Source organism: Polypterus senegalus, chromosome 1 (assembly GCF_016835505.1).
Source record: "Polypterus senegalus isolate Bchr_013 chromosome 1, ASM1683550v1, whole genome shotgun sequence".
NCBI lineage: Eukaryota > Metazoa > Chordata > Cladistia > Polypteriformes > Polypteridae > Polypterus > Polypterus senegalus.
In genome coordinates, this window is record NC_053154.1 from 252,261,027 (window position 1) to 252,283,336 (window position 22,310).

At 38.0% G+C, this 22,310-nt stretch overlaps 1 protein-coding gene across 2 annotated transcripts in view; it reads right to left on the bottom strand.

Moving 5' to 3' along the window:
• The window catches only part of LOC120540794 (kinesin-like protein KIF20B), a 135,035-nt gene that overhangs the window by 67,040 nt on the left and 45,685 nt on the right, over positions 1–22,310 (bottom strand). The window contains exons 14-18 of one of the 2 annotated variants that reach the window (XM_039771869.1): positions 21,600–21,739; positions 20,855–20,957; positions 19,322–19,520; positions 17,887–17,951; positions 4,228–4,347 (exon numbers count right to left, since the gene is read on the bottom strand). In XM_039771869.1, coding sequence (XP_039627803.1) covers positions 4,228–4,347; positions 17,887–17,951; positions 19,322–19,520; positions 20,855–20,957; positions 21,600–21,739 — 627 coding nt within the window. Of the gene's footprint in view, positions 1–4,227; positions 4,348–17,886; positions 17,952–19,321; positions 19,521–20,827; positions 20,958–21,599; positions 21,740–22,310 lie in introns of both variants that reach the window. The other variant, XM_039771861.1, reaches the window with a different exon arrangement.

A 22,310-nucleotide genomic window follows, 5' to 3' on the forward strand; every position in this document is an offset into this window, starting at 1 on the left:
TTATGTACTTCTTTTAAGAACACTGCACCATTGTCACTTTTGATGATTTTACTTTTGTTTTGACTGGTTTTTAATAAAAGCACTTGAGCACTTTTTCCACCATCCTCTGGCCTCATCAGTGAATTATCCTCACATGTCAGCTCATCTCGGTCAGAATTATCAACAGTGTGGGTTCAGCAGACTCCCATGTGGGAAGAAGGAGTCTGTAGGTGACCAGCATCATCTTTTTTTTTTTTTTTATTTATAGACAACCCGAATAGGATGGATGAGTTCGCTGGGCTAAATATACTATTCTTATCAAAACTGTTCTTATCTATACTAATAAAAGGCAAAGCCCTCACTCACTCATCACTAATTCTCCAACTTCCTGTGTGGGTGGAAGGCTGAAATTTGGCAGGTTCATTCCTTACAGCTTCCTTACAAAAGTTGGGCAGGTTTTATATCGAAATTCTACGCGTAATGGTCATAACTGGAAGCAGTTTTTCTCCATTTACTGTAATGGAGATGAGCTTCAACGCCGTGGGGGCGGAGTTTCGTGTGACATCATCACGCCTCCCACGTAATCACGCAGTACATAGAAAACCAGGAAGACCTAAAAAAAGCGCTGAAGAAAACATGCATTATATAATTGAGAAGGCAGCGAAACAATAAGAAGCGAGCGAGTGACATATACAACCATATTCATGACTTCTGCTACTTCGGAAACAAAGCACGATGTAAACCTACACTTTAAATTAAGTTCATAGACAGGCTGCCGCTGGCGTTTGTAATTTAGTGCCTGCCCATATAAGGCCGTCCGTCCGCGGCAATCCAATAGCAAACTCCCACTAAATATTCACGGGTGAAGGACTGTGCTTATGCAGAGGAAGATGAGATGGTCAGGGTGGTGTTTGGTACAAACTCAGCGAAACTATTAGAGAGAAAGTTTTAAGTGCCAGGACTAAGGTAACATTAAATAAAGCTATGGACATAGCACGAGATGGCACCAGCACAGCTGGGAACCTTCGATGCAAGTACACCGAGTGGCTCACGTGAACTGACGCAGTGCACAGATAAAAAGCAACAGTTCCAAAGAGCGCTGAACAAAACCGAATTACACAATTGAAAAGGCAGCAAAAAATATGAAGAGTCTGATAAGCATATTCATAAATGCAGCTACTGTGGAAACAAAGCACACGGTGGAAAAAGTCAATGTCCGCTAAAGGAAGACAGTGTAAAAAACCCGTGCATGCAGTGTGTCAGGTCTCAGATAAAGAAGAAGACGAGCTGTTTATTGATGCAGTAAGAAACGAATCGATAAGAAACGAATCGATGAATGAAACCTGTCATCTTTACAACGATTGACAAACACGGAATGTAACTTGAACACAACACATCCTACAAATCTGAACCTGATTGAAAGAAATAATGATAATCAAATCCTTGATGACAGCAACACTCAGTAAAACTCACAAAACAAATACTGTATATTGACAGTCATGTTACGTTATTTTAAAATGTTCCTTTTCTTTTTCTACCTTTTTAACACACTATTTCTCTCCTGCGATACGCGGATATATATATATATATATATATATATATATATATATATATATATATATATATATATATATATATATATATATATATATATATATATATATATATATATCCCGCTCTACATAATCGAATAATGGATACTTTATTAGCCATCAATGATTGTTTTGGTAAAGCCATACTCAGTGTATTCATTAGATGAGCGGTAAAAAAGTAAGAGCGAGGGAGGATGACTCATTGAGGCATGCAGGCTGTAGTCTTGGCGTCAACTCTATCTGAATTGCGATCACATTTGAAAAAATATCTCTTTTCAAGTTCCATTTAGTCTATATGTGTCAAACTCAAGGGCCGCGGGCCACATCCGGCCCGGCGTGTAATTATATCCGCCCGAGATCATTTTATATACTGTATTATTGTTATTAAAGCCCGGATATATGAAGCGCTGGTAACACAATAAACTACAGATCCCATAATGCAGCGCTTCAGCTGCCTTGCCGAACGCTTACCGCTTACTAGAGTTATTGCGCACTGAGTTTGCACGGCGCTTTGGTGACTTTGAAGAACAAAAAGTCCGTCTACATGCGGCTCGAACCTTGTGCATGTTTGGTAGCACATATCTGTGTGAGAAGCTCTTCTCAGTGATAAAGACTAACAAAACAGCACACAGGAGTCGCCTCACTGATGAGCACCTGCAATCCATCCTGAGAATCTCCACAACACAGAACCTCACACCAAACAGAAACGAACTTGTGGCCAAAAAGATGCCAGGCGTCCAGCTCTAAAATGACATATGAGCAAAGACAACTGAATGATTTGATTTGTTATTGCACGTAAGAGCGGGAGTCAACCGTTTTAACAGCCAGCGTATTGCACTGATACGAAATAGCTGTGTGTGTATATATGTGTGTGTATATATGTAGATATATATGTATGTTAATATGTGTATATATGTTTATGTGTGTGTGTAAATATTATATATCTCATCATCACTCACAACAGTGACAAAACAATTACATTGACAATCAGGTTACGTTATTTTCAAAATGTTTCCTTTTCTTTTCATTGCTTCTTTAACACACTACTTCTCCGCTGTGAAGCGCGGGTATTTTGCTAGTGTTCTATATGCAGTTAAACACCTAGGGAACCATTATAATGTATGTACTGTAGGGTTATTATGTTTAAAACAGACAAATAATTCCCAACAATATGTTTGCTGTCCACCCTCTAAAATAACAAAAGAAGCCATAGAAGATATCTAAGCGAAAAGTTAATATAACACAAAAACCCCTTTAAAAAAGTGCAAGACATCATGATTTTAACTTTTTTTTTTTTTATAACTGAAATGCACTTTACTGAAGAAAATCAGAAGGAAAAATAGCAACAGAACAAAAATGAAAGTCTACGTGCAGATAAAATGATGCCTAGTTCAAGTTAAAAATGCAAATGAAAGTAATTGGAATAATCTTTTTACTAATTCAAATTGCATTGATATTACAGATTTTGGCATGAAAAATGTTTTAATTGTTTAAAATGTCAACTAATAAATCTAGTAAGCACATGTATTAAATACAGTATGTAATCAATGATGAAAATGTGGTAAAGTAAGGTCAGCGGCTCATTGCATTAAAACAAAAAAAAAAAAAAGAGAGAGAAGAGGAATGAGAAAAGGAACAGAGGGTAAAAGGCAGCTGAAGAGCAGTCTCAGTGAGGATGATCTGACCACCTAGATAGGATATGCAGTACAAAACAGGGGCCCCGCAAAAGGAACAAAAGATGGGGCGCTCTAGGGACTGGTTTGCTCAACTGATCAATTGTGTGGAGTGGGTTGAGCATGGTGGATGACCTCCCCAGGGATCCGAGGTACGAATGTGGGGGCGTGAAGGATGACAGGAGGAGTGCCGACCTTGGACGGTCTGGCTGCACTGTGAGGAGGCAGACAAGATAGGGGTTAAGGGATGAAGTTCGTGGCTGCTGAGTCTTTGCCTGCTGTGTAAGTTATGGGTGAGCCAGGGAGATGAAGGAGGTTGGCTGGGATCTGATGGAGCCAGTGGCTGCATTTTTAACCTCTGCTTTTAACCAATTTATTTGTGTTTTTATCCCCAACTATTCACTTGTTTTTTGGATTATTTATTTATGGACACTTTTGAAGTACTGCACTGTGGACACTGTTTTCGGTTTTGATTCCTTTTAATTAAAATCATGGAAAACTTGTTACACCATCCCCTAGCTCCATGTGTGATTTGTCCCCATCAGCCAGCTCATTCGGTCATAACTATCGATGGTGTTGGGTTTGAGAGGCTCATGAAATGTACTCTCATCATCTCAGATAACATTTCATATTTTCCGAAACCTAATGTTGAAATCCAAAGTCTATAACCCAGGTCCTTCAAATTTACAAGTGAGCAAATCTCTTCCCCAATTCAATAATAAAATACAAGTCCTGATTTTTTCTGTTTTTGAATATCTAGTATGATTGAGTCAAATAAATGAAACCACAAATTTCAAACCTAGAACACAAAATTGTCTTTTGGTAAATATCTTTGCAGTATTGTAGCCTAGGGAGTATGTATGTGTGTATATAGAATGGAACATGTTTTGCCAAAGCTACTGTTTAAGCAAGTGGTTGAGATGTTAAACGCATACTGTACATTCAAATATTCATTCATGGATCCATTTTGCTGCAGTACTTACAGAATTTCTGGCTGCCTCCTCCCAATGATCCAACATTTCTTGGAGAGTAATAATTTGCGTATCCTTCTTACTGCACATTTCCATTAAATGTTTCACTTGTTCATTCTTTGATCCAATGTCCTTAATGTGCAAAAAAAAAAAATAATTTCAGTACAGTTCAACAAAAAGGAGGGAGGAAAAGAAACACACATGTGGATGGGATTATGGCACTGATAAGACAGTGAAAATTAAAAGAAAGTGCACTTTTACAACATTACGTATAATACATCATGAAAATAAGGAATATTCCCCCAAAGTATAAAATGAATTAAATATAAAGTGGAATACAAACATTTATTCTGATATTGTAATATCATTTACATTTCTTTTCCATAAGGTTGCAAATATCATACTTATTACTTCTAGTTTTAACAAATACATGTACAGTTGAAAATACAAGCATGTAAACTACCTTATTACATGGTGTAATCTTCAACTAAGTTGTATTAATGAACAAAAACCATTACATTAACTAATAAAGCCAATATTATATGATGTCTTATGATGGTTCAGGTTGGCTGCAGCTGCCTTAACTGTCCTTGAACCTGGAAACGTCTCTAACATAACAGAGAAGCCAGGGCAAATAAGGATACAAATAGGCAGGAAGAAGATTAAAATGTGCTTTGTGCCATTACACACAAATTATTTTTATATATATAATAAATTGACCTACTTATTTGAAAGCATTGATCTTTTGTATGTTGGGGTTTTGAACCAGTTTAACCTCTGTCAATAAATATTCTATAATAAAAAGTGCTGCAGTGGATGTTAAACGTTAAATAAACAAACAAAAACAGGTTAACACTAGTATTCTTGAAGTCTCCGAAAAAAACTCTTAATCTTGGGCCACCTTTAATTCCTTCGCATCTCCTCATCAGCATCTTTCATTTTGCAAATCTGTCAATCAGCACAAGCACCAAGCAGCCTGCTACTGCCCCCCTCCAATGGAGCTCAATTCAGGCAAAGAGTTCTCCCAGCTGAAGTCTCTTTATCTGCATGTGATGTGCCTGGAGTTGTATAGGGTAAATAATATTTCGTTATTTGGAAAATATGCATTTTATATGTGTTATGTGTCTACAATGATATGTGTAAGTAGAAAAAGAAAAAAAAAAAAAAATCATTAAATTACATGTTGCTGTCAATGAATTAAAAACCCAAGCTCAAATGCTAATGGACAGGAAGTTGATCTCTATTCTTACAAGGTGCAGAGCTATGAACCGCTGCCTTATAGTAGTAGTGAGCTGCTATTATCTATACAGTGGACCCTTGACTTACGAACTCAATTCATTCGCGAGGGCTGGTTGTAGCTCAAGTTGATTGTAAGTCAAGACCATTTTTCCCATAAGAAATAATGGAAATACCCATAATGCGCTCCGAACCTCCCACAGCAACACTTACTTAACCTTTTCATAATAAAAAAGGGTTGTATAATGCGCATAATTTACAAAAACAGCAATAATTTTTCTAACGGACTAACCAAAAAAAGTTATAAAAAGTGCCTAGCCTACCAGAAACAACAATTTCATACTGTACTCCCCATTTCATTTGACATCTTTGGGCTGCAGGAAGGGAGGAGGAGGAGGAGGAGGAGAATGAAACGGAAGGTGGTTATTGTTTAGAGGGAGCCTCCTTATGCAAATCTTTTCTTTGTAAAATTGTCGAGATGGTGGATTTCGACATGCTGTACATATTAGCGAGATTGGTGACTAAGCCTGATGACATCATGTGCCGTGCCAGCCCGCTAGCTAACATCCGTTAACAATCGCTTTCTTTACCTTCATTACCTTCTCTTCCTTCCTTCCTTAGTAATTATGCGTCTTGCTTGTCATGGTCTTAGTGAATTATATACAGTGGTACCTTGGTATACGTCTGCTTTGGAATAAGTCCAACTTAGTATATGTCCTGTTTAGAGGCAAAAATATTTTGCTTGGTATACGACCTTTGTTTGGAAAATGACTTGTGTGCTAGAACACCACGTGTGGTATACCGGGCGCACGCCTTCCAAAAAAAAAAAAAAAGTTTTAACCTGTACAGTAATCCCTCACTATATCGCGCTTCGACTTTCGCATCTTCACTCTATCGTGGATTTTATATGAAAGCATAACTAAATATATAACGCGATTTTTCGCTGCTTCGCGGGTTCTGTGGACAATGTGTCTTTTTACTTCCTGTACATGCTTCCTCAGTTGGTTTGCCCAGTTGATTTCATACAAGGGACGCTATTGGCGGATGACTGAGAAGCTAACCAATCAGAGCATGCAGTTAAGTTCCTGCATGCTGAATGCAGTGTTAACCAGGAAGTCTCGTCTCGCTCATTCAGCATCAACGTGTTTCACTGTGTAAAGAGTTAACTTTCGTGCTCTTTTGTGTTTATCTTTGTGCATAGTCAAGCCCTTCATTATAGCTCCAAAATGATCTGCTACTGCTTCAGCGGCCGTGCCCAAGTGCAAACGGAAGATGTTAATGAATGCCGAAAAAGTAAATGTTTTGGATTTGTTGAAGGCTACGATTCTTTTTATTTAAAAAGTAGGAAAGGAATATAAGATCTACGGCCGCAGTGTCCTTTTAACCAGGGTGCAAAGCAAGTTGTAAGTGGATGTAATAAGGCAGTAGTCTGGATGGAATCTGCTTTAGGGATTTGGATTGAAGACTGCCAGAAGAAGAAGAACGGCAGTGCTTCACATTTACCTGAAGCAGCTCCTTTGGAAGAGCTGTAACACTCTCCTTTGTTGTGCAGTAAAATTAAAATCATTGTTGTTATCGGACAAGTCATTTTCATTCATTTCATCTAATTGCTTTTGTATTTAAGTATTAAGCAGTGTTTAAATTATTTTATACAACCCCATCATTGTATAATATGCCAATAACAATAGGATTTTTTTTTCATGGGAACAAATTAATCATATTCCCATTATTTCTTATGGGAAAAATTCGGTTGGTATAAGTCCAAGGATCTGGAACGGATTAAGGACGTATACCAAGGTACCACTATATATTATATTATATTATATTATATATGTATATATGTATGAAGTTATGAAAAAGATAAGGAAACATTTTAAAAATAACAACATGATTGTCAATGTAATTGTACATACATACACATGGGTATATATGTAGATGTGTATATCAACATTTACACACACACACACACACACACACACACACATATATACCTGTATATATACTGCTCAAAAGAATTAAAGGAACACTTTTTAATCAGAGTATAGCATAAAGTCAATGAAACTTATGGGATATTAATCTGGTCAGTTAAGTAGCAGAGGGGGTTGTTAATCAGTTTCAGCTGCTGTGGTATTAATGAAATTAACAACAGATGCACTAGAGGGGCAACAATGAGATGACCCCCAAAACAGGAATGGTTTAACAGGTGGAGGCCACTGACATTTTTCCCTCCTCATCTTTTCTGACTGTTTCTTCACTAGTTTTGCATTTGGCTACAGTCAGTGTCTCTACTGGTAGCATGAGGCGATACCTGGACCCTACAGAGGTTGCACAGGTAGTCCAACTTCTCCAGGATGGCACATCAATATGTGTCATTGCCAGAAGGTTTGCTGTGTCTCCCTGCACAGTCTCAAGGGCATGGAGGAGATTCTAGGAGACAAGCAGTTACTCTAGGAGAGCTGGAGAGGGCCATCAAAGGTCCATAACCCATCAGCAGGACCAGTATCTGCTCCTTTGGGCAAGGAGGAAAAGGATGAGCACTGCCAGAGCCCAACAAAATGACCTCCAACAGGCCACTGGTGTAAATGTCTCTGACCAAACAACCAGAAAGACTTCATGAGGGTGACCCAAGGGCCCCATGTCCTCTAATGGGCCCTGAGCTCACTGCCCAGCAGCATGCAGCTCGATTGGCATTCGCCATAGAATACCAGAATTGGCAGATGCACCACTGGTGCCCTGTGCTTTTACAGATGAGAGCAGGTTCACCCTGAGCACGTGACAGAAGTGAAAGGGTCTGGAGAAGCCATGGAGAACATTATGCTGCCTGTAACATCATTCAGCATGAGCAGTTTGGTGGTGGGTTAATGATTGTCTGGGGAGGCATATCCATGGAGGGTCACACAGACCGCTACAGGCTTGACAAAGGCACCTTGGCTGCCATTAGGTATCAGGATGAAATCCTTGGACCCATTGTCAGACCCTATGCTGGTACAGTGGCTCCTGGTGCACGACAATTCCTGGCCTCATGTGGTGAGAGTATGCAGGCAGTTCCTGGAGGATGAAGGAATTGATACCATTGACTGGCCACCACACTTTCCTGACCTAAATCCAATAGAACACCTCTGGGACATTATGTTTTGGTCCATCCAATGCCACCAGGTTGCACCTCAGACTGTCCAGGAGCTCAGTGATGCCCTGGTCCAGATCTGGGAGGAGATCCCCCACAACACCATCTGCCATCTCATTAGAAGCATGCACCGATGTTGTCAGGCATGTATACAAGAACACAGGGGCCATACAAAGTGCTGCGTACAATTTTGAGTTGCTGCAATTAAATTTTGGCAAAATGGACTAGCCTGCCACATAATTTTTTCACTCTGATTTTTGGGGCGTCTTTGAATTCAGGGCTCTGTAGGTTGATCATTTTCATTTCCATCAAACGATGTGGCATCCTTTCGTTCCTAACACATTACCCAGTCTATATCAGTATAGATATCCGGAGAATTTCTTTTTCCCATTGAGATCTGATATATTTTCAAAGTGTTCCTTTAATTTTTTTGAGCAGTTTATATACATACACACACACACACACACACACACACTATATATACAGAGTAGGATTCAAAAGTAATGAGCCTCATTTTGTTCAGACGAGAATGTATCTCGCCGCGCGCTCCACTTGCCAGCGACGACGGGTGTTGGCTTCACAACGCAACGGAGCGCCTACCGCTCTGAGCTTTTGGAGCGGCCTTGACGGGAACCCCTGTGTGGTAGTGCATTACACGGCGGAATGGAAAGTTCATTAGAGCAACGGTACACCATCAAGTTCTTCGGAGTGAAGGGGATCATCCACTACAAGTTTGTCCCGCAAGGACAGACCGTGAATGCGGCTTACTACTTGGAAGTCCTGAAAAGGCTGAAAAGAAGCGTCACGCGCAAGCGAAGGGACATCAAGAACAGCTGGAAGCTTCACCACGATAACGCACCCAACCACACCGCCTTCATCGTGAGCGCCTACCTGGCCCGAGTGAACATTCTGGTGGTCCCCCAGCCTCCCTACAAACCGGACGTGTCGCCTTCTGACTTCTTGTTTCCGCGCTTAAAATCAGCGCTGAAAGGAAAACGTTTTGACTCGATCGAGGACATCCAAGCAAATGTCAAGGCAGCCCTTGCAACCATCCCGGAACAGGCCTACGTGGACACCTTCGAGTCATGGAAAAGCAGCCTACAAAAGTGTATTGATGCAGGAGGTGCCTATTTTGAAGACTATTAATTAGTTGTACCGATTTGCTCAATAAATTTGTCTTTTTGAACAAAGGCTCATTACCATCCACCCATCCAGTATATACTGTATAAAGCAAAATCCCCGCGCTTCGCAGTGACGAATTACTGCTTTTAAATTTTTATCTATCCTAATAAAAGGCAAAGCCCTCACTGACTGACTCACTGACTCACACCCTGACTGACTCACTCATCACTAATTCTCTAACTTCCCGTATAGATAGAAGGCTGAAATTTGGCAGGCTCATTCCTTACAGCTTCCTTACAAAAGCTCATTTCGAAATTCTACGCGTAATAGTCATAACTGGAAGCTATTTTTCTGCATATACTGTAATTGAGTTGAGCTCGAAAGCCGTGGGGGGCGGAGTTGTGTGATATCATCACGCCTCCCACGTAATTATGCAATAAGTAGAAAACCAGGAAGAGCTCCAAAAACCGCTGAAGAAAACATACATTATATAATTAAGAAGGCAGCGAAACAATTAGAAGCGAGAGAGTGACATATAAAACCATATTCAGCAGCTCATGTGAACTGACACAGTGCGCAGACAAAAAGCAACAGCTCCAAAGAGTGCTGAACAAAAACCGAACTACACTGCTATGCTCAAATAGACAAATCACACGCCGTGGCGAAATAGTAGAGGCTTTGCCTCTAGCGCCGGCGTCTGAAGTTTGAATCCTGAGAGGGGATGCACCGAGTATATACGCACGCTTCCCGATTTATTTTAGCCTCGCATCCCCTTGGTTTGAGACGTATGAAAAAATATGCGGTTAACGCAGAAAGACAGATCAATTGAAGCTTTATGAATAATGGATACTTTATTCGCGATCAATGATTGTTTCGGTAAAGCCATACTCCGTGTATTCATTAGATGAACGGTAAAAAAGTAAGAGCAAGGGGAGGGTAACTTATTGAGGCACGCAGGCAAAACCACAATAGCGTGCGGGCTCGATGTACTGTAGTGCGCGTCAACTCGATCTGAATTGCGCGATCACATTCGAAAAAATCTCTTTTCAAGTTCTATTTAGTCCATATGTATCAAACTCAAGGCCCGCAGGCCACATCCGGCCCGCGTGTAATTATATCTGGCTCGCGAGATAATTTTATATATTATTGTTATTAATGGCCCGGGGATATGAAGCACTGGTACACAATAAACTACAGATCTCATAAAGCAGCGCTTCAGCTGCCTTGCGAACACTTACGCGTTAATCAAGTCTAGCTTATGATGCTGCAAGTTATTGCGAAGCTAGCCCACATGATGCCAAGAGAAAAGGTGATTCTGAACATAGAGCCTTTAAAAACCGATGGGAGGCTGAGTATATGTTTACTGACATTGCCGGTAAACCCGTGTGTCTCATTTGTGGAGCTAATGTGGCTGTAATTACAGAATTTAATCTAAGACGGCACTATGAGACAAAACATCAAGATAACCTGAAAGACCTGAATGCAATGCACAAGATACAGAAAGCAGAAGAGTTAAAGAAGAATCTGACACTTCAGCAGACGTTTTACCCATGCAAAATCACAAAGTGATTTCAAGTGAAGCTACTTTTATGGGAGACACAAATGCACCAGTGCAACTTGCCCCACTTTCCCTGTTGCCAAGTAATGTTGAACCAAGTCGCACTACGGTGTTCCCAAATACGCACTTTGCTGATAAACTGAGCGCACTGCGCACTGAGTTCGCACGGCGCTTTGGTGACTTTGAAGAACAAAAAAAGAATTTTGAGTTGTTTCGCAACCCATTTGCCGTCGATGTGGAAACCTGTGCAGATTCAGATGGAGGTGATTGAGCTGCAGTGTAATGGCACACTGAAGGCAAAGTACGATACTACAGGGCCCGCACATTTTATTCACTCCATTCCCGCAAAAATGCTCAAGCTCCGTCTACATGCAGCTCAAACCTTGTGTATGTTTGGCACCACATATCTGTGTGAGAAGCTCTTCTCAGTCATGAAGACTAACAAAACAGCACACAGGAGTCGCCTCACTGATGAGCACCTGCAGTCCATCCTGAGAATCTCCACAACACAGAACCTCACACCAAACAAATGAACTTGTTGCCAAAAAAAGATGCCAGTCGTCCAGCTCTGATAAAATGACATAAGAGCAAAGACAACTGAATGATTTGATTTGTTATTGCTGAAAAGAACAAATTTTATTTATATTTCCAGGTTTTGTTATGCACCATGTTCATATTTGAATTTGTATAATTTTGACAGGATATATTTTTATGGAGAGCAAAATCTTTTGGGATATTTAAAATGTAAGTTTATTTTTATATAAAATTACATAAGAGTAAAGAAATTTGAATGTTTGTTCTTTTAACGCTTACTTTATTTCTAACTTGTATAATTTAGACAGGATATATTTTTATGGAGAGCAAAATATTATAAGTTATTTAAGGTTTGAGTTGATTTATTCCGGAATAATATTCTGTCGACTAAATAAAAATTCCTTCTATTTAAAATTTAAATAGAACTTGAACAGATACAATAGTTTATAATATCCAGGTAGACTTCCATGTAAGAGCGGGAGTCATCCGTTTTAACAAACAGCGTATTGCACTGATACGAAATAGCCTGCCCATTTAATTATTTAGGAATGGATAAATAAAGATTTTGAACAAATAATGTTTTTCATTTTTTTCCTTCATGGATTCTGGCACCCCAGCAACAGTTGCGTGTGTATAAAAAAATTATATATATATATATATATATATATGACAGCAACACTCATCACTCACAACAGTGACAAAACAATTACTTTGACAATCATGTTATGTTATTTTCAAAATGTTTCCTTTTCTTTTTCATTGCTTCTTTAACACACTACTTCTCTGCTGCGAAGCGCGGGTATTTTGCTAGTTAAGAATAAAAGAAAACCTTTTTAAACTGAGGGAAAATATACCAATAACTATCTGTTAAGGATCTCTTTATATACCATGTTGTCAGTTCAGCATTCCGATCATAATATGGCCAAGCTGTGCTAGCTTACTGTTGAGAATGCAACGAATAGTTGTCCAAGAGAAAAGCAATGTTGCCTCAAATCAATGGCAACCTTTTGTAGGGTCTGTCCCTGAGACTTATTGTCATCGCAAAGCAGAGCCTTACTAGAAATTGGAGGCATTTGAATTGAAATGGGAGATCAGAGGGTATAACGGTGATGTGAGGAATACGGAGTGTGGCGCTCTGCTGTTGTTTTGTGTAGCTGCCTTCACACAGCTTCTCCGGTGCTTTATAAACGAACGCCATATAAGGCCGTCCTTTCTCCTTGCTTTGCGGTTCTGTACTGTTTTATTGTTCGTTTATTACGATTCTTATAGTTATTGTGTAGCTATTTGAGACTTACTTTACTGTTCAGGTACCCATTTCCTTTATTTAACCCACAGCTTCTACGCTATTTTTTGTTTGTTTATTACGATTATAGATATTTATTGATTCCCTTCTTTAGCTGACTACATGCTCATATAAGGCGCTCCGCTGGTATTTTGTGAAGCAGCCTTTACACAGCTTCTCCGCTGTTTTATAAACGAACAACATAAAAGGCCATCCTTTTTCCTTGATTCGCCAAGGAAGCTGCCTTTTTATTTAATCCACGGGTTCTCCGCTGTTTCATTGTTTGTTTATTACGATTGCTATAGTTCTCTTTGTATAGCATGTTGTCAGTTCAGCACTCCGGTTGTAATATGACGAAGCTGTGCGAGCTCACTCTTGAGAATGCAATGTATAGTTGTCCGGAGAAAAGCAATCTTGCCTCAAATAAATGGCAACCTTTTGTAGGGTCTGTCCCTGAGACTTATTACTTGTCATCGCGAAGCAGAGCCTTACTTGAAATTGGAGACATTTGAATTGAAATGGGAGATCAGAGGGTATAACGGGGGATGCGAGGAATACATTGAGTGCGGAGAAACTCTACAGACACCATGTGTATTAACTTGTGGATTTTTCTGTGAGTATTTGGTGGCAGCGTGACGAAGTTGCTTCCGCAAGACCGCGTTAGCTGTGGAGCCCAGCTCGGAGCATATTCTTTTCCTACCTTGTCAGTTGTGTAATGCGTTTTTTGAACACGTTTGATGCATGGAAGTGATCACTCGTACTGCTTTCAGTCAGTTCACGTGAGCTGGTCTCTTGTGTGATGTTGCAATGTCCATGGATTTATTTAACGTTAGCTAAGACCCGGCACTTAAAAGTTTCTCGCTACAGCAATTTTAACTCCGTTATAAAGTGATCCAAAGTCTCGTTTATACCTCGTATGTTCTCATTAAACTTGTATCTCGCGAATAAAGTATTCATCGAAGGCATGTTCTTCAGCGGCCTTCGGAGCTCTTCCCTGTCTTCTACGTACTGCGTTCACAGTCATTTCACATGATTACGTTGGAGGCGTGATGATGTGACACGCAACTCCGCCCCCCAAGGCCATCGAGCTAAAGCCTATTACAGTATATGGATAAAAATAGGTTCCAGTTATAACCATTACGCGTAGAATTTCGAAATGAAACCTGCCCAACTTTTGCAAGTAAGCTGTGAGGAATGAGCCTGCCAAATTTCAGCCTTCTACCTACACGGGAAGTTGGAGAATTAGTGATGAGTGAGTGAGTGAGTGAGGGCTTTGCCTTTTATTAGTATAGATAAATCACAGCACTGACCGAAATTACGTCCACAAACACATGCATCTGGGCTTCCGACTGACGATTACAAAACGCTCGTGGCTGTTTGTTTACAATTGCACAAGCGGATACACGTGACCGCATTCGGGTCGTAACGCAAGATGTTAATCGTAAATCAAAATAAAAATTTTGGTCATAAATCAAGTTGTTTGCATGTCAGGCCCGTCGTATGTCAAGGGTCAACTGTATATACAAAATCCAATGTGTCTGCTTTTCACGAGATTTAAGTACTCTCAGCTGGAGATGAGCCCATTTGTTGGAGGGAGGAGTTGGGGGGGGAAATCGGGATAGCAGGCGGACTGTGCTCACTGACACACTAGCTAAACAAAAGACACTGATAAGAGTGTGCAAAGGAATGTAAGGTGACCTGGGATTACAAGTTTTTTTCGTAGATTTCAGAGATTCTAGTGCTAAAAGCCAGGTTAAAACACACAGTCAGGACCTCTCCTGTAAAATCCATTATCATTCTTGGTTATATTCCAAAACCATGTCCCTCCTACTCACCCCCTTTCAGCCCTCTCAGTCCACAGAGATGCCCAGTGACAACTACAGTCAACTTTCTCATGGGTTTACATCCCAACCACCTTAGCCAGTCACCCACAAGTCAGATTTCTGTCCTTCAGTATCATCCATCAGTGTCCCCAAACCTCGCACTCTCTCTTATCTGCCACCAATGCAAGGCTTTGAGTACTTTGTGGCCTCTCAGCTATATTGCCTGGCACACATTCATGTAAACAGATCAATCTCTCTCTCCCACTCAAAAAAAAAAACCAAAAACTTGTATTCAATATGTACAGGAACATGATGAAACAGGTCAATGGTAATGCATCAAATATTCACAGGTGTGGGTTGGAAAAAGTATGAGAAATCAAAGGCTAATAATGTCAACAAAAGCTAATTGGATGGATTCAGGAGTTAGCAGACCTGGCATACAATCAATGAAACAAGGCTGGAGATGTGCTTTAATATTCTTTGACTTATATCAGTAATAAAAAATTGGACATTGAGTTTCATATTCACAAGAAAAAAACTCCACCAAAGCTGTTCCAAAGTTCGTACTGCAAAAGAGCTAGCAACCAGACAATTTTTTTTTTTAAAACTTTCTATGGAAAAAAATAATGCACATCAAAAGTCTAATTCCCAATGTAGGAAAGTGGCCATTGGACTAATGATGGTACAGAAAACTGACAGCTGTTTCCAACATCTGATGTCTAGCCACATATTTAGAGACAAATCTACAAAGAAAATTAGAACATGGAACAGACAAACATTGTCCCAGACAGGCAAAACGTGTACAGTTGCCGAGTTCAATAACTACCAATTGAAAATCCTGGGTATCAGCAAAATGACATGGACAGACAGCAGCAAGATCTTTAGCGACAAGAAGATAATACTATTCAGGGCACAAAGAATATCACATAGATGGTGTCGGCTTTAAGCTCAATGGCGAGGCTACATGGGCGCTGCTTCAGTGGAAGTCAGGTAACGTGTGAATCATAACAGCAAGAATCAAATCCCACCATGCCAAGACTACAGGTTTATACACCAACCAAAGATGCAGATGACACAGACAAAAAAAAAAAAAATTACAACCATATTCAGAACATCATAAATAAAATCGAAAAGCACAATGTCGTTTTGCAGCTCAGAGACTTTAACACAAAGATCGTGAGGCAATGGCACCATCATGACCATGTCTTCAGCCCATAAGAATCAACATGGACCACTAAAAGTGGTTAGAAGTTGCTACTTTTCTGCCACATGAACAACTTGTGTGTTAGTATCACCTGCTTTGCACACAAAGCCATCCACAACAAAACAATGCAAGACTGTAATGCAGTGGAGAAGAAAGGTACGATCTGGAGTTTGAAGAATGGGAAAGCCCCTAACTTGGACCCAATCACAGCGGACAGCTACAGCACCTGACTCGACTATTCAACAACTGCCTTAATTTGGAGGCAGTGCCAAGAGAGGCCAATTATCTAAACGATAACAAAGAAACGAAACAAAACCAAATGCAACAATTGGTAAGGATTGCTCTCAGTGCCAGTCTTTTTTGGTGTTCTTCTAGCTGAAGCCTTGTAGCAGATGCCACAAGAAGAGCAAGCATGATTTTGCGTAGGTTGGTCATGCAGCAATCAAATTTTACACTATAAAAAATCATCAAGCAAAGCCTGAACATCCAGAAACCACTACTTACAAACTTTATTGATTTCAATAAAGTAGTTAAAAGCATCCACTGGGAGTTTAAACATTAGCTCCTAAATAGAAAGTGGAATTTAACCTAAGTTAAGTCTGCCTTTCCTTCATGTTCAAACCTTTTCCTCCTCTAAGTAGTTTCTGTACTTAGTGTTACATTGTTCTTTGAATTTATACAAATACACAAGAGAATTTCATTACCGCTAAAACTTTGTTCTGCAGAAAAACTAGTTAGAGGACTTCATCTTCTTAGAAAAATGTTTTCTTTACTATAGACACAGGGTATTTCCATGGGCAAATGAAAACCGGTTAGTCTTACACTTGATTCCAGCAAAAACCATTGTGTTAGGTCCTCCTTAATAGTAAAATCAGACCAAAGAGCAAAACAGAACCTTTACATATCCATTAAGTGTCCCCTTTTAAGTTATGTGGATGATGCTTTTAAGAGAAACATTACCGAAACTCTGATTTTGTCAGCACCACCTGACAGAAAATGAATAAGTGACTGATTTTTGCTTGCCAGTTTTGCCTGGAGTAAGCCTCACTGTCTAAAAGGAATTATAGATACTGCATATTATTGTGTCATGGATAAGACTCATTTTACAGTAGGATCAAGTCCTACTAGTTGCCAGGTCTCATAATACTTACTACAACTAAAAGAAAACTCCAAAATGGGAGGAGAGGAAAAATGAGGTTTGCTTAAATAATGAAGCTCCTGTTTGGTAGGCATCTACCCAACATTAAAGTGTAGTAGGTCATAAAAATGACAATGCTCGTAGTAATTAGGCATGCTCACCTCTTCTGTAGCTCTGAAAATTTAACCTACCGAGGCTTAAAACTACATACCTCTCTACCATAAGCTACAGAGTATTAAAAATATGAAAAATACTACAATCAATTTTCAAAAATACACTATAATCTACTCAATGACTCAGGTAAATACAGTATTATGAGAAACGCACATTCAAGCTGGATCCAGTAAGAAGACCTTTATACATATTGTGGGGAGGTGTGTGAGGTGGTTGGAATTGCCATGTAGATGAAAGAGATTTTAACACTACTTTTAAGAATAGGCAGGATGAGATATTGTAACAAGACTTAATCACATGAAACAAAAAATGTAACATTTATGTTCCTTCCAACATCGATTTCTGAATACATAGAGTACATGTATTTTGTACTTCAACCATGTAATGTATATCTCTAAATAAATGCAAATAAAATGCTTAAAATGATTGGAAAACAGCATTGCAATTAAATATATTAGTAAAATCAAATTGTCTACCTGTTTTAACTCTTCCAGTTGTTTACTTAGCTCTTGTGATTGACTGCTGACATACAAATCAAATTCTGCCATTAAAAGAGAAAAACATCTGTCATACTTGTGTACACAAGGTATACAAAAAATTGCACATTGTTAAATTCATTTAAGTATTTTACTGAAACCATATTTCAAGTGTGGCAGAGCAGTACAGGAATTAGAGACGTTGCCTCACAGATTAAGAAATACTACGTTTAAAATGTCAGGAACACTTAAGTTTTCCCTCCTTAATTCAAAACATATACATTTTAGGTTGTTCAGCAATTCTAAATTGGAGTTATATGCAAGTGCCGGTGGGTGCAGAAGTAAAGCCTGTGATAGGTTGTCATTTTAGTTCCTGACTTGAACCGATCTGGTATTTCCAGGATAGGCATCAACCTGTATTGAAATAAATATGTCTGGCCATGAATGGTAGGATGGATTTTATTGCAAGCTGATAACATGTCTCCAAAAAAAATTTGATACAAAAAACTTAATACATTAAGATGGAAATTTCTCATCTTCAGTGTTGTTAGACTTAACGTACAAAGCGAAGTCTAATTTTTAATAACTAATACATGTGCTTTTCAGCAGTCTGCAGTTATTCCAGTGCTCATATTCCCTTGCTAAAGGTTATGGGTTAGAGGTCTTTAAAAGTTTAGAACTGGGAATCGACTCGACACCTCATCCAGCATGATTCCATATGCAATCAAATACAGTAAATTACTTGTTAGACAGCAGGAACTCGAGATGGACCAGAATATGACATTGGTACAATGGGTTCTTTCAATTTGCACAAATGCATGGAAACATCTCGCTGGATCTGACAAAACTCACTCATAAATTTCAGTTGCTTTCTAATTTTGTTAGCGAGGAAGATAAGCCGATTCAATATACTGCACTGACATGCATATATCTTCCTATGAAATGCCATAGCTGCAATAAGTCTGTCTGGCTCTGCCTGCACTGCTCTACAAATTACACTGCTTTGGCAATTAATTTAAATAGATTGCAGAATTTCTTTAGTAAAGTTGTGAATAATGTGAGAATTTTCACTGTGAAAAGGCAGACACAATCAGAGCCTGTACTGTGCTACAAGAGCTTGCCTGATATCATCATGAAATCAGTACTGAAGGAATGAAGAAGACTATACATTAAATAAGCTACATTGAGCTTTGTTTACAACAAATACCAATTTAACAACTGATCTATTTATTAAAATATGACCAATTATCAATAAGCTGTATAAAGGGTAGTGTATTTACTGATAATAGCAGACTCTTAACTCTATAATGTATTATAATCCAGAGATTATAAAATACATACACATATAAGGTTTGAATACCCTCTCCAAAGAACAGACAGTTAAAATTACAGCACAGTTTTTTTTTATTTAAACAAAACAAAACACAGAATATACCTTTTGTTTTCATTTGAAGGAGATTTTGAGTCTTTGTTAATTCATTAGATATCTTCACAAGCTGGTTTTGAAGGTCTGGAACATTATCCTGCAAGTCAGAAGTTGCAAGGAGATTTTGAGCATCCTCTGCTTGTTTTCTGATACATGCCACATCATCTTGCAAAGATCCAATCAATCCATCCAATACGCCAGTGGGTTCCTGAATTACAGAAAACAATACATAACATAAAAAAGCAAAACAAACAAATACACATTTTTCAGAAATAAGAAGGAAGTCATGTCATAACGTAGTATAATTCAATCAATCAATCAACATTTATTTATATAGCACATATTCATACAAAAAAATGTAGCTCAAAGTGCTTTACAAAATGAATAGAGAAATAGAAGACACAATAAAAAATAAACATAAGTCAACATTAATTAACATAATTAAAAATGTTAAACAGTTTAAGGCCATCTATTTCATTAGATTTTAAAATGCAATCTACTATTTGTTAGGGAATTTAATAATTTAACTGTTTTTGAATTTTGTCATTTTACCATGTTTATTTATGTATAAAAATACCAATCTAATGTGGGACTCTCCAAGTAAGATTAAATTTTCAACTGAGGAGGGGTTTCTTTGGAAAACTATTAAATTATTAAAATTTCCATAAATCTAAAAATGCTGTTATTTTAAAATAACTAGAAAATATATTCCACATATATTAAATTGGGTAAATTTGAAAGTTTTGGAGAAATTATCAGATACCTTAGATTTAAAATGGTTAATTATACTGTAAATAACCTTTACCCAAAGGTAGATAAAAAAAGCTCCAAAATGCCCAATAACAGACAGAAATTAGTACAATCTTGGAATTTGGCATCTAAGATATTTTATTAATTCCAAAAAGTGGCAAAAACATTTCTCCTACCATAGGAGAAATGTTACCATCATATTCAGACAGCAAAATTTGGCCCATCTCTCCCCATCCCCAAGTTGAACTTTCATCATTGTAATATAAGAATCAAGATTTAAAAATAGTACATTCATCAGGAATACTAAATACTCAAACTCACTGATTAGTCAAATCCTTTTCAAGAGTTCTAAAAATCATAAAGTACATCAAATACTTTCCTATATTTTTTAAAATAATATCATTGCAAATTGCAATATTTTCCAGAATAATTTAAAGTCCTAATTATGTTCTTACATGATACATGGTCTGTAAAAAGCTGATTCTATGCACAGTCTCTATAAACTGTGCAGCTTAAAGATGGTTGCAGGCAGTAAAACACTTGCTCAGTTGTGCATTATTTTCAGAATGTTATCCGTTCACATAATTTGGACTGCAATCTGACTAGAGTATTTCAATGCAGATGCAGTTCATATAGCAAGAGGTCTTATTCACTGAATCAGTTTATCTTTTTGTATACTATAATCCATTTCTCTGTTGTGCATACAAGTCCCACTGCAAATCACTCTTAGAAAATTAGAAAGTGATATACGCCAAGATTACAAACCGGTTTGTTTTTAGAAGGAATGCTTACTTCATCCTCTTTATTTTCACCATGCTTGACTAATTCCTTTAATATTTGCAATCGTTTTTCTGCTCTGTCTTCCATAATCTCTTTTTCCCTCTCAAGGAGTTCACTAAACAGGCAAAAAAAAAGCAAAATTAAAATTAACACCAATTAGTATTTTCTAAAAATTGCCTTGCATTTACTGTCAGTAAAATTAAATTATTAAATTAGTAATAACAGGCACACTTTTTTTAAATGACTCCTAAGGTAGATACCAAGGCCTCTGACAAGGTCTTATTTATGAACCAATACATTTTTCAGTGTCATTTTCTTAGCAAAGTAAAACAGACCAGAATCTGGTTTAAATGCAGGACAGGCTCCCTCCCATGCTACCACTTCACGAAAAACGTAAAACATTATTTAGAAAACAGCTGAGAATGATTGGGCATGAAATGACTACGCAACTGAGATTTTTTTCAGTTAAGAAATCCAAATTCAGCAGTCAAAGAAAGGTGTTACAGTATAACAATGGTGTTAACTGCAAACAGCAGCCATAATACACCTCCTACACACAAAGCAAAACACCCACACTATTAATTCACTAATTACATTACCTTTAATCCACTGAACCAGATATTATACTGTGGACTTCTACAGTATTTCACACTACATTTTATAAAACACAGGATGGGCAATGTGTTTTTATAAAGAAGTCTTAGAATCTTAAAATGTTATACATTTTCTAAATGAAAATTTACAATATTCCAATTACCTAAAATCCTGCTCTCTTTGTTCATATAAATTCAAGAACTCATTGGCAACCTCCTCTCGAATTTTTGCTTCAAGCAACAGATGATCTTTTTTCTCTTCAATTAGCTTATTTTGCAATTCACTAACATAAGCAATCATTTTCTAAAATAAAGAAAAAAAAAACATTAAGGTAGAAATAAGACCAAGGTCAGAGCACAGACTTGCTACAAATCACAGCAGATACCTTGTTGCTTAAAGATCCTTAAAAATGTATTGGCCAAAAATCTATAAACTTGACAACAGATCACATTTTCTATTAGAGGAATAAAAGTTTTTTTTTTTTTTACGCTTAGGTTTACAAAATATTACATGTACCCCTCAGCTTAAACCTTACAACTGCAATGGAAAGAAGAGGCAGCAATTACAAAACCACCCAGTAGTTGCAGTTGTACATCCAGTAAACCCATTACTTTTATGATGGACTAGGGTACCTGTGTGTTGCATGGCTGTCATTCAAATGAACAGATGCATTAGTTAAAATGAAAAAAGAAAAAAAAAAAAAAATATGCTGCGACACTTTAGGGGAACAAACAAAAAACACAAGATAATTAAAAATAGTTTAATCAATCAATCATATATATAGTAGCTAATGCTACGGCATTTTTATTCTAACTGAAAGGTGCACATTTTAGCTCAGTTTTAAGTGAAAAGTACAATGCTACAAAAGTTTAAT